General features: G+C 35.2%; 1 protein-coding gene across 9 annotated transcripts in view; it reads left to right on the top strand.

Moving 5' to 3' along the window:
* The window catches only part of HERC1 (HECT and RLD domain containing E3 ubiquitin protein ligase family member 1), a 182233-nt gene that overhangs the window by 65640 nt on the left and 99591 nt on the right, over window positions 1-17002 (top strand). For all 9 annotated transcript variants that reach the window (XM_058541785.1, XM_058541786.1, XM_058541788.1 and 6 more), the window contains exons 13-19: window positions 4017-4142; window positions 5116-5337; window positions 8830-8982; window positions 9111-9243; window positions 10611-10802; window positions 13108-13329; window positions 15483-15656. In XM_058541785.1, coding sequence (XP_058397768.1) covers window positions 4017-4142; window positions 5116-5337; window positions 8830-8982; window positions 9111-9243; window positions 10611-10802; window positions 13108-13329; window positions 15483-15656 — 1222 coding nt within the window. The remainder of the gene's footprint in view (window positions 1-4016; window positions 4143-5115; window positions 5338-8829; window positions 8983-9110; window positions 9244-10610; window positions 10803-13107; window positions 13330-15482; window positions 15657-17002) is intronic.

The following is a 17002-nucleotide window of genomic DNA, read 5'->3' as shown; positions in this document are numbered from 1 at the left end:
GGGAGCCAGTTTTATTTTTTGTTATGGTAAAATACATGTAACATAAAATTTACCATCCTAACCATTTTTGAGTGTACAGTTCAGTGGTATTAAATACATTCATAATGTTGTACAACCATCACCAGCATCCATCTCCATAACTTTTCATCTTATAAAATTGAAAATCTATTCCCATTAAACAAAAACTCCTCATTCTCCCCTCCCTCCAGCCCCTGGCAACCACCATTCTGCTTTCTGTCTTTATAATTTTGACACTCTGCATCATGTAAGTGGAATCATACACTGTTTGTCTTTTTATGACTGGCTTATTTTACTCAGCATAATGTGATCAAGGTTCACCCATGTTGTAGCATATCAGAATTTCCTTCCTTTTTAAGACTGAATAATCTTCTGTTGTATGTATATACCACATTTTGCTCATCCACTCATCCATCATCTCTATGACCTTGGATTAGGCAACGGTTTCTTAGATATGACACCCAAAGCACAAAAAAACAAAGAAAAAAGAGATAAATTGAACTTCATCAAAATTAAAAACATTTACGCTTCAAAGGACATTATTAAGAAAATGAAAATTCAACTCATAGAATGGGAAGAATATTTGTAAACCATTTATATAATAATCTGGTTTCCAGAATACATAAAGGATTCTTACAACTCAACAATAAAAAAGACAAATAACCCAATTTAAAAAATGAGCAAGGGCCAGCCCCGTGGCTTAGCGGTTAAGTGCGCGTGCTCCACTGCTGGCGGCCTGGGTTCGGATCCCAGGCGCGCACCGACGCACTGCTTCTCCCCATGCTGAGACCGTGTCCCACGTACAACAACTAGAAGGATGTGCAGCTATGACATACAACTATCTACTGGGGCTTTGGGGGAAAAAAAAAATAAATAAAATTATGAAAAAAAAAATGAGCAAAAAGATCACTGGACATGTCTCCAAAGAAGATATACATATGGCCAATAAGCATGTGAAAAAATGCTCAACATCATTAGGGAAATGCAAATCCAAACCACAGTTAAATACTGCTTACCCACTAAAGGGCTGTAATCAAAAAGACTGACAATAGCAAGTGTTGGTGAGGAGGTAGAGAAATTGGAACCCTCATACATTGCTGGTGGGAATGTAAAATGATGCGGCTGCTATGGCAAAAAAGATAATTCCTTAAACATAGAGTTACCATATAATGCAGCAATTCCATACCTAGGTCTATACCCAAGAGAATTGAAAACATATGTCCCTACAAAAGCTTGTACATGAATATTCATAGCAGTATTATTCATAATAGCCAAAAAGTGGAAACAAACAATGTCTGTCAACTGATGAATGGATGAACAACATGTAGTATGTCCATACAGTGTAATATTCATCCATAAAAAGGAATGAGCTACTAATACGTGCTACAACATGACTGAACCTTGTAAACATTATGCTAAGTGAAAGAAGCCAGACACAAAAGGCCACATATAGTATGATTCCATATATATGAAATGTGCAGAGTAGGCAAATCCACAGAGACAGAAAGCAGATTACTTGGTTGTCAGGGGTTTGGAGGAGGGAGAGATGGGGAGTGACTGCTAATGGGCACAAAGTTTCTTTTTGGGGTGATGAAAATGTTCTAAAATTAGATAGTGATGATGGTTGCACAACTCTTGAATATACTAAAGACCACTGAATTTTATACTTTCAAAAGGTGAATTTTATAACATGTGAATTATATGTGAATAAAAAAAAGCAAAAAAGATAACAGTGATTTTTCAACTAAAGGGACATATCCTTGGAATGTCTGTAGAAAGGGTATTAACCTGATGGTGAATGGGAACTTTGAGGATTTAATATTTATCGGGAATGAGGTAGTGTAGTATTCTCTTTTATTTTGGATTTATTTATTTTTATTGAAATATAGTTGACGTACAGTATTGTATTAGTTGCAGGTGTACTCGTGTAATATTTTAAAAAGGTTGAAAAGTACTGGAATAAGATAAGGAGAGTAAACTTAAAAAAAGTTATCTTTAGAATTCTTTGTTTTCCTTGGTAGCTGCTCCATCTTAGGAGAGTCCTTAGGAGTTGGATTCTCCCAGGATGTGTATAGGACTGTTTCTATTGAGGGCTATTTCTGTTCCTCTTTCCTTATCCCTGAAATTTCTAGTAATTTATTTGTTTGCAGCAAACACTGTTGCTGCTGTTTTTTGTGTTTCTTTCTTTCTTAATGCTTTATATTGAACCAATTGTAAACTTATGGAAAGGTTGCATAAATAATAGAATTTTCGTGCATAAATAATAGAATAGAAAGCTCTCACCCAGCTTTCCCTAATGTTAGTGTCTTACACAACCATAGTACAATTATCAAAATAAAAAATTAACATTGGTTTAATACTGTTAAACTACACACATTTTTAGAAATTTTATGTTTTCCACCAATGTCCTTGTTCTTTTGCAGGGTTCTATTTAGGATCCCGTATTGCATTTAATTGTTATTTCTCCTTCATCTCCTGCACTCTGGAACAATTCCTCATTCTTTCCTTATCTTTCATGACCTGGACACTTCATGAGTACTTGTCAGTTATTTTATTGAATATCTCTTTATTATTTTCTCATGATTGGCCTGAGGTTATGCATTTTTGACAAGAATACCACAGAAATGATGATGTGTCTTGAGGACCTCATATCATGGGGTTCATGATACTGATGTGTCTTATTACTAGAGATTTTGACCATGATCACTTGGTTAAGGTGGTGTCTTCTGGGTTTCTACATCCATCAGTAGCTTCTGAGAGTAGATAGAAAATACATTCTTTGAGAATATACTCACACTTAAATAGTTTGCAAATTGAGTATCTTCATGAAAAGTTGAGGCATAGAATTTTAAATTGGAAATCATTGTCCCATAAGAATTGTGAAGTCATCGTCTTCTAGCTTTCAGTGTTGTTACTTAGAAAATCAGTGCTATTCAATTTTGATCCTTTGTATGGAAATCAGTTTCTCTTTCTGGATTTGATAACAAGTTCTACTTGTCCTTTGTGTTCTCACATTTCAAAATGATGTGAACTAACGTGGGTCTGATTTTATCCACTGTGGTGTATACTTGGTTGGACTCTTTTAATTTGGAAACTCATAACTTTCAGTTTTAAGAAATTATCTTGAAATATATTGTTGATTTCCTCTTCATTGTTTTCTGTCTCTCTGGAACTCCTTATTTTTGGGATATTAGACATCCTGGACCAGTCCTCTTAATTTTCTTGTGTTTTCTTTCTTGTTTTCCATCTTTTTTCCCTCTACTTTATGAGAAATTTAATTTTATATTCTAATCCTTCTATTGAGTTTTAATTTCTTGTATCATATTTTTAATTTATAAGGGCTCTTTTCTTAATCTTTGAATATTTTTTTCTGGTCCAACACCTTAATTTTACTGATAACGAAGCTATGATCCAGAGAAGTTATGAGGCCTAAGATAATGCAGCTATTCTGTATGCTGTTCCTGCTACCTGGACCTTTGTCTGACTAAGTCCAGCTCATTTTTTAATCTTAACCCAAATGCCTAATCCTCAAGGAGACCTTCCATGAGCGCATAGGCTGTGTTAATTGCCTTTGTGTGTGTGCTCACTGAAGTTTGCACTTCCTTTTACTTTCCCTTTGTGACTTCTTTCACACTTATAATTACTTGCTCACGATTTCTCTTTCCCACTAGACTATATGCTCATGAAAGCAGGGCTTTTGTCTGTCTTGTTTATTTCTGCATCCACAGCATTTGGCAAAGAACCTTACGAGGCCCAGTACAGTAGACTCAACACTAAATATTTGTTGAGTGGTGATTAGCTATTTAATGGCAAATCCAAAATATGTGTTCCAGTCTTGTTAAAGACGTCTAAAGAAGGACTTTGCATGCTTTCTATTTTCACATGCCACCTTCTTTAGACTTCCATGATCCAAATAGTCAGTGAATTTATTTTTCATGTGTTTCTATTAAAAAGATAAGAACCAGGCCAATAAATCTACTTTTCTTTTTTGATGTCAGGTGGTAATTGAAACTCTGTCAGTGGGAGCAACCATGCTATTACCTCCATTACGAGAACGTATGGAATTACTTCATTCTCTTTTACCCCAAGGACCTGATAGATGGGAAAGCTTATCTAAAGGACAGGTGAGCCTTTGCATGGTATCTAAGTAAAACAGTAATATCACACAAAAAAATAGACTGAGAGGGAAATAAAGCTAATCAGTTGTCATGTGTTTATGGAATAATACTTAACTTGATGGATCTAGTAAATCCTAGTATTTAATGTTTTCTGCTGGAAGAGCTCCCACATTTCTAATGAAGGTGAAGCAAGTGATAATTTATTAAATGATTTGGGGCTAATTATTAAAATTATGACTAATTTTTCCAGTGTTGCTTACACTGTCAAACTAGAGGCCCTTTAGTTTATTTGTAGTATGCTGAGTTGAAATCAAAGGCACACACTACTCTTGGTTACATGCCCAGAACTTTGTTTGAAATTGCTTATATACAAAGTAAAAGAAGATGACTGTTATGAAAAAGTATTTGATGACATGAGTATGCTTATTCTTTCCGTTTTTAATATCTTATATACATTAAAGTAAGTACATTTTGCTCAACCAAGTAGAACAATCAATTGTAGAGTTATAGATTTGAGGGAAAAAGTGGGACTCACTGGCAATATAATATCCACAGATGCCTTCCAATGAGTATTTTGCATTAGTTTGGATTTCAAGTGATTTATCTTAAACATTAGAATAAATAGTTTCATTGGTAATTCTGTAAAAGAATATGTATAGTATAGTTTATCTGTGGACATTTTTCTTTACTTACAGTGCTAAAATCATTATGCAGAGTATGCCATTTTAGCTTAGAGTTTTAAGTATTATAGTAAAGGATGGAATAAAACACTAAAAGTTACATTTTCCCAAATAGTAATAATAGGATAGTTCTTTTAATTACACATTTCCTAAAAGATTATTGTTTATGAGGATATTAAGTGGATCGGTTAGTATCTTTAGTACACTTTTTTTTCTAGGATCCTTTTTTTCTTTTCTAGTGCAATTTAAGCTAATTATTTATTTGTTCCTATTTCATCGATGGAAACATTTTTCTTTAGAGAATGCAACTGGATATCATTCTAACAAGTTTGCAAGATCATACCCATGTAGCCTCCTTGCTTGGCTATAGTGCACCCTCTGATGCTGCTGATCTCTCTTCTGTGTGTACTGGCTATGGAAATCTGTCGGATCAACCTTATGGCACCCAGAGCTGCCATCCAGATACCCATCTGGCTGAAATTTTGATGAAGACTCTCTTAAGAAATTTAGGATTTTATACAGTAAGTTCCTCTTTTTCTTTGTAGTAAAAAAAGAATAAAGCTTGGAGGTTTTTTCGAAGGGGTTAGGGACCGCTTCAGGTCAAGATATTTTGACATTTAAAAACTTATGTGATAAATAAAACTCTAGACTCTACTCCGCCAAAGGGAAAAAACATATCAGATCTTCTGAAATATTGTGGGTGCCAAATGACTTGTAATTGAGAGTTCCAGAGATTTCCAGAGATTTGTTTTAGAATTTTACCGGATTTTTCTGATGTTAATGCACAATAATAAACAGATAAAAATGGTCATTTTACAAGAGAAGAATAATGAAGAAGGGATTAACCTTACCAGATATAATCTTACAATTAAACAATGTGGGTGGTACTAAGAATAGGCTGGTCAATAGGAGAGAAGACAATGGACACAATAGATTTCCCTGTGTTGTGATGCCATTAATTCTCTGCTGTTTCTTAGATTCATCTCTTTTTTTTTCTTTCCGTTTCTGTGGGTTCTAGCTCAGGCCATCATGACCTAATGCTAATAGCAGTGTTGTAGCTGTTGTCACTGTTGCTATCTCTTCTCAGCATCTCACTGCTGGAATAACCTTGTTGTATTAAATAACCTCATTGTATTAAATTAAAACCCCTCAGACCCTTCATCATTTGGCTTACACACCGTTCTCATGTGAGCTCACGCATATAGTACACCTATCTTCTGCTCGCTCTTTCTGTCTACCAATCGGTGACTTCTTTAAGACGACTATTCTAGGAAGCCTTGCCCAAATAACCCCATCTAACCATGTAATTATAACTGCACACCCTTCAGCAATTTTTAGAGTCAAAGTGTACTGTGCGACTTAACTTCGAATTCTTTGTGCATCATTTCATATTATTTCCTACACCTCTTCAGGGTTGGGTCTATATATTCTTTTTCTTCTGTATAAGTCTTAGTGTTCTGTTCTGCCTATATTAAAAGGTTATTGACTAAGGCAGAGTGACAGTTGTTTCTATAGAATTATTTTCTTTCAGATTTAAGAATGTAAATTTGGGGCCGGCCCGGTGGCGCAAGCGGTTAAGTGCGCGCGCTCCGCTGCGGCGGCCCGGGGTTCGCTGGTTCGGATCCCGGGCGCGCACCGACACACTGCTTGGTAAGCCATGCTGTGGCGGCGTCCCATATAAAGTGGAGGAAGATAGGCACAGATGTTAGCCCAGGGCCGTCTTCCTCAGCAAAAAAAGAGGAGAATTGGCGGATGTTAGCTCAGGGCTGATCTCCTCACAAAAAAAAAAAAAAAAAAAGAATGTAAATTTGGGCCGGCTCCGTGGCTTAGCGGTTGGGTGCGTGCGCTCCACTGCTGGTGGCCCGGGTTCGGATGCCGGGTGCGCACCGATGCACCACTTCCCCGGCCGTGCTGAGGCCACGTCCCAAATACAGCAACTAGAAGGATGTGCAACTATGACATACAACTATCTACTGGGGCTTTGGGGGAAAAAAGGAGGAGGATTGGCAATAGATGTTAGCTCGGAGCCGGTCTTCCTCAGCAAAAAGAGAGGAGGATTAGCATGGATGTTAGCTCAGGGCTGATCTTTCTCACAAAAAAAAAAAAAAAGAATGTAAATTTGATCTGATGTTTGGCTGCAAATGGAATGGGAACAATGTTATGGTATATCCATTTATTATTGACCGAAAATTTTTTCCCAAGTTATAAGGATCATTGCTGCTGCGTTAAAGTAGTACCTTTCTTATGTTATTAGGGCTGAGGTAGTTGTGTATATTATATGGAAATGGAAATAAAATATTGCTTTTGGGCCCAAATCATAAATTATTGTTTTTTTCTGATGTGATTTAAACCAAATTTGTCATGTTCTAAGTTTTTAAAATAATGGTGCTTGTCTTAGTCTCTTTGGGCTATTATAACAGAATACTATAGACTGGGCAGCTTATAAACAACACAAATTTATTTCCCACAATTATGGAGGCATGAAGTCCAAGATCAAGTTGCTGGCAGATTCAGTGGTACCCACTTCTTGGTTCATAGGTGGCTGTCTTCTTGCTGTGTCCTCACACAAGGGAGCTCTCTGGGTTCTCTTTTGTAAGGGCACTGATGCCATTCATGAGGGCATAATGATCCCCCTCATGACCTAATCACTTCCCAAAGGCCCCACCTCCAAATACCACCACATTGGGGGTTAGGTTTCAACACATGATTTTGAGGGGACAGCAACATTCTATCTCTAGCAGTGCTTATTTGGCAGCTTATACTGGTGGTTATATAGCAAGGGCCTTAAAATGTTCTGAGACTCTCTCTTGCATACTGTAAACATAGACTATATTTTATGTATAAAGATATTGATCACATCATTGTTTATAAAAGTAAAAATTGGAAATAACTGCAATATCTACAAATAGGGGAATGGTTAAATAAATTATGGTATATATGCTCACTGGAATATTATATGACTTAAATTTTGTATACACATGGTTTATGAAAACATAGAAAATATTTGTGAATCTGTTAGAAAAGAGAAGACTAAAAATAGAATATGCAGTATTATGAAAAAAAGTCACAAAAAATCAGGAAAGAAATACACCAAAAAATATTATTAGTGACTTTCTTTTAGGCGCTTGGCTAAATGGTGATTTTAACTTTTTTTAATACAGTTTTGGTATTTTATAAATTTTTTACACTGAGCATTTCTTTTTTAAAAAATATTTTTAACTTGAAATAATTGAAAACTTACACAAGAGTTACAAGAATCATTCAAAGAACTGCCCTATACTCTTCAGTCAAATTTGCTTTATCTATCTCTCTCTCCCTCTCTCTCTCCGTCTCTCTCTCCCTCTCTCTCATTCTAAATCATGTGAGAGTAAGTTGCAGATGTCATGCTGGCTATTCCTAAGCACTAAGCATGTGTTTCTTAAGAAGGACATTCTCTTACATAAGAACAGAACAGTTATCGAAATCAGGAAATTTAACATTGATACAAAACTATTATCTAATATACAGTCCATATTCAGGTTTCTACAGTTATCCCAACAATGTCCTTTATAGTGACCTCACCTCCCGCTCAAATCCAAGATCACACATTGTATTTAGTTGTCATGTCTCTTTGGTCCACTCCTCTTATAATCAGAAACAAATTTAATGTCTAAGAATTGTGTTCTTAGAAATTCACAAGCGTGTGAAAATAAAACCTTTACACAGGAGGTCTGGAAAGCAATAGCATTAAAATGTTGAAATATGTTGTCTTTGGGTATTATACCGTTCTCCTTTTTCTTGTTTTCTGTATTTTCAAAGTTTCTGTGGTGAAACGTATTACTTTTTTTAATGGAAAAACAAATTGCAATTGCTTGATAAATCTCACCACGTAGTAGCCAACAACATAGCAAAGATTTGAAGACTGATAACAGGAGAAAGAAGACAGTGGCTTCTTACATCAGAATCATTATGGTAGGACATTACTTTCATTTTCAAACACCTCAAATATAATCTTCATCTATGTATCATTTTAGGATCAAGCATTTGGAGAGCTAGAAAAGAATAGTGATAAATTTCTGCTTGGAACATCATCTTCGGAGAACAGTCAGCCTGCTCATCTTCATGAACTGCTCTGTTCTCTACAGAAACAGCTGCTGGCATTTTGCCATATCAATAACATTAGTGAGGTATGTGATTCTTTGTCTTTCTTGGTGATCTCTCACGGACCTCGAAACTCAGATAATTTAGGTAAGCCATGATAATTTTTGTATCTTGAATCTTTTGAAGTAGTAATTTAGGAACTTTTTTCCTTCAGAACTCAAGCAGTGTGGCATTGCTTCATAAACATCTACAGCTCTTGTTGCCTCATGCCACAGATATTTATTCACGTTCTGCAAATTTGCTCAAAGAAAGTCCTTGGAATGGCAGCGTTGGAGAAAAATTAAGAGGTTTGTTTGATACTGGATTTTGAATTTAATCAGTGGTTGTAAAGCAAGAGTCCTTAGCCTTTGCAAAGCCTTAAGAGGGCCTGAAACCTCTGAGGGGAATAGGAATGATCTTGAATCTCCTTCCTATTAAAGATCCCTTTAATCTTGGGTTAGGGGTGATGGTAATAGTGATTGATCTGATTAATCTTAAAAGATGCTAATTGACATGGCAGAGGCCTAATTTAAAGGCACTGGATGATATATACTCAAAAAGATTAATTTTAAATGGCATAAAGTGGGATTTTTATCTACTATTTCTTTACCTTCCGCATTTGGCAGTGTTGTTCTTTCCTTCTTGAAATGCTTTCTTTTCTCTGGCTTCAATAGTCACAATCCTGTTTTTACTCATATCTCTCTGACTACTCTTTTTCAGTTGATTCCTAGAAGCTTCTCTTCCTTGGACATGCCCTTTAATGTTTAGGATCCTCTGAATTTTGCCCTCAACCTCTTTTCTCCCTGAATGATCTTATCTGGTTCCTTTGTCTTTAACCACCATGTGTGTGTTGACTCCAATATCTGCATCTAGCTGAGAACTCCTTTTTTGCACTAGAGCCTTTCTCTGGTTACCTACTGGGTGTCTTTTCTTGGTTGTCCCAAAGGCAACTGAAATTCAATATATCTGTCCAAAACCAACTCATCTCTGAAGTTCCCCCACTGAAAAAAGAAAGAAAGAAGTTGAGAAACTAAGATCATTGCTTACTAGATTACCTCCATTTTGTTGTTCCACAGGCATCTAAAATTTAATCCATTCAAACTAAACTCATCTCTGAATGGTTCTCCCTGCCCCAAAATACAATGAAATATTAAAACAAAATTGATTTAATACCAGTATTACTTTATTATCTGTCAAAAGACAGATGCTTTGAGGTGATCTTAATTTTTAAAAATGTAAATTTCGTTTAAAAGACTTAAAAGGCTTCACTCAATAGAATGTAAGCACCACGAGACAGGAATTTTTAGCTCTTTGTTCATGACTGTATCCCTTTCACCTAGAACAGTGCCTGGTATGCTGTAGGTACTTAGTAAATATTTCTTGAGTCAATCTAAAAATGAGGATAAATTTTTGAATGAGAAATTCATAATACCTTTTAAAGAAAGCAGCTATAGTCCTTTGAATTTGTTGGCATGAGAATATGCATACTTTCCCACAGTGTCTGTTGGTGGCACTTTCTGAAAGTGAATAAATACTAATAGTACACCAGCTACCAGGTAGGTGTTCAAAAAGAGTTATTGAATTAGTGTAGGCTAATATAGTATTTCTTAGATTTTTTTTTCCCTTAAGTTTGATTGAAACAGTTGATCTCTATTGAATTTCTTACCCTTCATAGATGTGATATACGTCTCAGCTGCAGGCAGTATGCTTTGCCAGATTGTTAACTCCCTCCTGTTACTCCCTGTGTCGGTGGCTCGGCCTTTGTTGAGTTATCTCCTCGACTTGTTGCCACCTCTTGATTGCCTTAATAGACTCCTGCCAGCTGCTTCTCTTTTAGAAGACCAAGAGTTACAGTGGCCTCTTCATGGTAAGTAAAGATAGTAAAAGAGCGAATGATGCTTTTGAGTAAAGTTGCTCTTGCATGCTTCAGGTAAATCATGTCTGACACCTGGGTGTTTTATGTAATCAAAAAGGTAAGGTTACCTTCTGAGAGGTTATAGTCTAAAATGGGCAACTAACATGGAAAAACTTAAAGTTGCTCATACATACTGTCATGAATAGGGTCTTTATATGGTCATCAAGTGTGAATAATATATTTCATTGATTCTAAGACTTTTTCAAATTTTGAAGTGGTTGAAATTGGGACACATACTACAATGGATGATAGGAAAGCATTGTTTCATAATTCAGTCAGCAGCATAATGACACATTTTACAATCAATGGATTGATTTGATTAAGAAGTTTTATTTCTTAAATACAAAGATTTTTAGTTTTAAATCTCTATTTGATGGTAAAATATTTTGTATTTTGGTTGAATATGTAGATAACTGATGGAATGTAAAAGATGAAAATTGGGAACCTATCTTGTGTTTTTCTTTTTTAAATACTTTATAGTAAATAGTATTCTGATTTTAGGCATGACACTTGAATTCATTTTTTTGTTGTTGTTGTTGAGGTATAATTGACATATAACATTATATTAGTTTCAGGTGTATAATATAATGATTTGATATTTGTGTACACTGCAAGATGATCACCACAATAAGTCTAGTTTCTCCCTGTCACCATACAAAGTTACAAAATATGCAAAACAATATTATATTAATTTATAAAATGTTGATTCTGTTCACTTGAATATAGCTTAAAATATCATATCTAGAAAACATCAATGTGTCTTTCCATTGAAGTCTTATCTATCCTAAGGCTATCAGAGGAGTTCATTACTGAAAAAATCTTAAAAACCTTTCAAGTTTAAGTGAGGCCACATGTTTTGTTTGAAAGAATCCTGGACTAAGGCATAAAAAGATCTAGATTTTAGTCTTGGCTCTGCTAGTAACTTGGCTGTATGATCTTGGGCAGGTCCGTTATAACTTCTTAAAGCCTTGGTTTCTTCTCTTGAAAAGATTGGAGTTGGACAAGATGACTTGAGGGCCTATCCTACTTTAACATTATATGGTTCTGTGACAGCTGGATTTAGATGAAAACAAGTGTCAAGGTTACAACTATGTCAGGATGTTGATTAGGCTTTATGTGGAGCTATTCCAGGCTTACTCTTGCTTTTCTAAAACATCTCAGAACTTGCTAGGATTCACTTTGTTTGTATTAGGTGGGTTAGGTGTCATTTTATTTTGGATTTCTGCGTCTGTATTCATAAATGATATTTTTCTATAATTTTCCCTTTTCCTGCTATCCTTACGTCATTTTTACTACCACAGTTAAACTGATGTCATAGCATCAGTTTGGAATCTTCCCTTGTTTTCTTTTTCTCCGAAATAATTTGTGTAAGATAAGGGTTATCTCTTTTTAAAGGTTTAGAAGACTTTATCTATAAAACTATCTGGCCGTGGTGTTTTTTGTAAATAGACTTTGGCTATTAATTTTGTTTCTTTAGTGGTTATTGTTCTCTTCCAGCTTTCTGTTTCTTCTCAAATGCATTTTTGAGATCGATACTTTTCCAGAAAATGTCATTTTGTTGGTTTTCAAATTTATTGACATAAAATTGTTCGTAATGTTCATTCATGGTTTTTTAAAATCTCTAGTGTATCAATGGTTACATTCTCTTTTTTCTTAATTTTTGAATTTATGCCATCTTTTTTTTTGGATTAATTTTATTAGTGGTTTGTCTTCAAATAACCAGTTTTTGGATTTGTTGATCTTCTGTTTTTCTTTAGCGATTTCATTGATATCTGTTCTTATCTTTATGACTAGGTGTAGTTGTTGTTGTTGTTTTTAAAGTGAAGAACTTTTAAAAACACGTGTATAATAAGAAAGCATGGGTCTGCATCTTAGTACAAGACAATTCTGAATTCAGACTAAGTGTCATTTTACTAGATCAACTCTTGTATTGATTTTGGAGGGATGAGCTGTCTCAGGTACTCTTATGGTGAATCCAATCTGGATAATGAAGAGTAGGTATAGAAACCCTTGGGATAATTCTGTCGTATACTGTTTTACTGTTTATCTTAAAATTAGTAACTTTACAAAGGAGATTTTTATTTGATAGCATAACTCATCTGAATATATTTTAAATTAGCCTAGTAAAGAGAATATATACAGAATAATTTGTTTTCATTGTAAAATTATTTTGTGTCAATGTCTTATTGCAGTGCAATAGAAGTGAGAAATCTTGAATACCAGGTAAAGACACACTTACTAATGATTTTGTCTTCAGGAGGGCCTGAACTGATCGATCCTGCTGGTGTGCCATTACCTCAGCCAGCCCAGTCCTGGGTGTGGCTTGTGGATCTGGAAAGAACAATTGCTCTGCTTATTGGACGGTGTCTTGGTGGCATGCTTCAGGGCTCGCCTGTGTCTCCAGAGGAACAAGACACTGCATATTGGATGAAAACACCACTTTTTAGTGACGGTGTAGAAATGGACACCCCTCAGTTAGGTAATATGTTTCTTAGCAACATTTAAAATACATGCTTGGGGCCGGCCCCGTGGCTTAGCGGTTAGGTGCGCGCGCTCCGCTGCTGGTGGCCTGGGTTCGGATCCCAGGCGCGCACTGACGCACCGCTTCTCCGGCCATGCTGAGGCCGCGTCCCACATACAGCAACTAGAAGGATGTGCAGCTCTGACGTACAACTATCTACTGGGGCTTTGGGGAAAAAATAAATAAATAAAATTATAAAATACATGCTTGTGTTTTACCTCTGTTAGAGAGTTCTCTTGTTCTGGGTTTGCTGAATAGAGAACTGATAGAAAACAAATGCAGCGTAGCAGGGTAAGGGATCTGAGACTGTAACTTGGAGCCCTCAGAAAAACAGTTAAATCCTGCAGTATTGTGTAGTGAAAAGAGCCCCTAAATTAGGAGAGTATAGGTCTGGTCCCACTCTGTCATTATTTATCTCTTATTTTGGGCAGGTCATCTAACTCATAAAAATGAGAAAATGCTTGATTACTTGTGTTCTGGGGCTTGGAGGTTATGAAACTGCTTCATAGAAAGTAAAGCTCTGTAAGGTTACTCACCACTACTTACAAGTGCTCAGTTTTCAAACACCTCTCAGATGTGAGTGGCAATCCCTTCTCCTCCCAGCCTGTTCTGCTTTTATGCTGATATTACCTTGTGTGATTTCTCATTTTTTTCTCCTCATTTTTGGTGCTTTTGGGGTTTCCCTTTCCTGCCTCATCTCTCATTTGTCTACTTTGCTGGTAGGCTAGCTCTCAGACTGTCTGAACAGGAGGATTTCTCCAGTTGCTGAACAGATTATCTAGTTGTTTTATCTAGGATTGGTCCTTTAATGTCCCTGGGCTTCTAATTTTGATCCATAAAATAATGAGTTAGATTAGATAGATAGGTCTTATTAGATCTAAAATTCATTGTTTTTCTTTTAAGAAAAAGAGACTCAGAGTGTCCAAGAAGGAAAATCTAAGAGAAATCTCAATCTAAGAGAATCTCAATCAAGCGGGAATACAAAAAAATAGAAACCAAGACAAAAATCATGGAAAGATTTTGCTTTGAGGTTGGAGGGTTGGAGAGTAGGAGTGAGGAGAGCTGTTCAAGAGTTTTCTCCTTTTCCAAATGGGAATGTATATTCATCATTTCATATGAACCAGAAAGCGAGTCTCACCATGGTTGATGAATGCTAGACTGGTACTTATGATACATTTGTATCAAAAAAAGTAAAATCTTGGTTTTTCAAGGGATATGTAACATCTTAAAGATGGTTCTAGCGCTGTCAGTGTTTAACTCTGATAGTCTCAAAATGTCCTCTTGAGGACAAAAGTATCTATATCTCTACCTTCCTCATATTTCTGTTATGTTTACTTTACTCAGCTAACTGCCATTTCGTGTAAATGAAATCAATTTCAATTTTAATATCTTTTTGTTTTTAAATTATAAAATCATAAAAATGTTACATTTTATGTTTAAATACTTGCATATATTAGGAAAAGTGTATTGTCCTTTGCAAAATTGTAAATATATGATAATTCAATTGTATTATGGATTGAATTGACTTTTGGTATTAGCCCAAGAATTTGACTGTTTATTAGAGAATTGTTTTGTTTGTTTTTTAAATAGAAAATGAATTCTGAATGCCAAATTCAATGTCCCATTGAAAAGTTAGGAACCACCTAAACAAATGTAAATATCAATTCAGAAATTTTTCATGGCGTCTTTGATCTCTCTTGAATCATACTTAACTGATCATTTTCCCTTAAGTCTAGAAAAAATTATTGTCTAGTGTCTTTCCCAATGGTCCCATGTTTCTCAACAGGATATCATTCCATTTTGAACAAGAGAGTCTTTGTTACACAAGACTGTGCTGCATGTGTAGGACATAGCTTCCCTGGCCCCTGCCTACCAAAATGCCAGAACTTCTCCCTGGAGTGTTAGTTTGGTCACACATCTTTCTGGAGGGGATGGAAAGGGTGATACTACCTCCAACTGAGAAACATTAAAGGACTTTACCTTTGTAGCATCTATGCAAAATGGTTTGAAATGTGTCATTTCATATGCATTAAATAAATGTGATAAGATTTTATTTGTAACACCAAAATCTATGAGGTTTAAAATTGATAACTTGAATGACTTTTTTTTAGATAAATGTATGAGTTGCCTATTAGAAGTAGCTCTGTCGGGAAATGAAGAACAGAAGCCTTTTGATTACAAATTGCGACCTGAAATTGCTGTCTATGTAGACTTGGCATTGGGTTGTTCAAAAGAGCCTGCACGAAGCCTTTGGATCAGCATGCAGGATTATGCTATTAGTAAAGGTAAGATGAAGAGGATAAAGGAGGTGAATATGTAGATACCTCATAATACTGACTAATATATATGTAATATATATAAATAGAAAATCACAGCGATTACCCTATTTTTAAAAAAAAAAAGATACTTTACAAATAACATTTTAAAAAAATTTTGTTTTCTTCTTTGTGGAAAATACCCTAGGTATTTTTTTAATATATTTTTTAATATTTTTATTTATCCCACTTGAAGCAAACCCACTGTGGGAAAATTGAGATTTATATAAAAGATAAATCCAGAGGCAATCATTTTGCTGAAAGATTCCATGCAATGTAAATGGATCTAGTATAAGAGTCTGTTTAACAAATCTCTTCCCTTTGTAAGGCCTCGTATAAGAACTGAAAGGATGTGTGTGTAGGAGTCTAAGCTCTAGGCCTGGTCATTTTCCTCCTGTAAAACATTTACCTGCTTTAGAGGGCTGGTGAAGATATCAATTTGAAATAAGGTGTACTATTATTAAGTACAGTAGTGAAATGCTATGTATGTAGTGATATTTCAGTTTCTAATATTATTTGATTAATACAATTAATTTTATGTACAAGTTTCTAAAGGATATACCTGATTTCTTTTTAGCTCCCATGTTTTCCCTTTAACAGTGACCTAGGTTGTTCAGAGGCACGTGTCTCTAGTTGTCCTTCTCTGTTATTTTTTCTTATTGTGTCTTTAGTTTCCTCCCATTTCTCTGGATTTTCCTACTTCTGTGATAAAAATGGTAAAAGTAAATACATTTTCACCTTTTATTTTGTATAATAAAAATGAAATGAAATACATATTATTCAGATCTTTATAACACCAGTGAGATGGTACCTTTGAAAGTTTGATCTCCTCCAGTTTATGATTCATTTATTTATTCATTCTACTGTGTTAACTCCCACCAGAGGTAGAAAAGTATGGTAATGGAAGAGAAAAAAAGTTTACTTTCTGAGTTGTATTTTCTGATATTCTCAGATTTTGCATCATTTGCTTGAAATGTGCAGTGAGGTTTTCTTTTATATCATATTATCACTTGTTACATTGCAGTGAGAATTTTTAAAAACTAAATATAAACATAAGGTGAATAAAAACTCATTGTATGGCTTCATTTGCTGAGTTGCTTATACACTGTAGCCTAGAGTTTCTACCTGAGTAGTGGAAACATTCTGTAGTGCTTGGTGTGAAATGACCATAACTTTAGTAAGGGTGTTTTAAAAGAACCCACTGTTTTAAAAATTGCATAGAGGATAATCCCTGCTAAATTTGAAACACAACAAAGGGTATTACTTTAGTTTGCTTTTTAAATTGAATATTAGCCTCCTTGAAATGGGGTCCTGTT

This window comes from Diceros bicornis, chromosome 5 (assembly GCF_020826845.1).
Source record: "Diceros bicornis minor isolate mBicDic1 chromosome 5, mDicBic1.mat.cur, whole genome shotgun sequence".
Lineage (NCBI taxonomy): Eukaryota > Metazoa > Chordata > Mammalia > Perissodactyla > Rhinocerotidae > Diceros > Diceros bicornis.
This window is presented reverse-complemented; position numbering and strand designations above follow the sequence as displayed.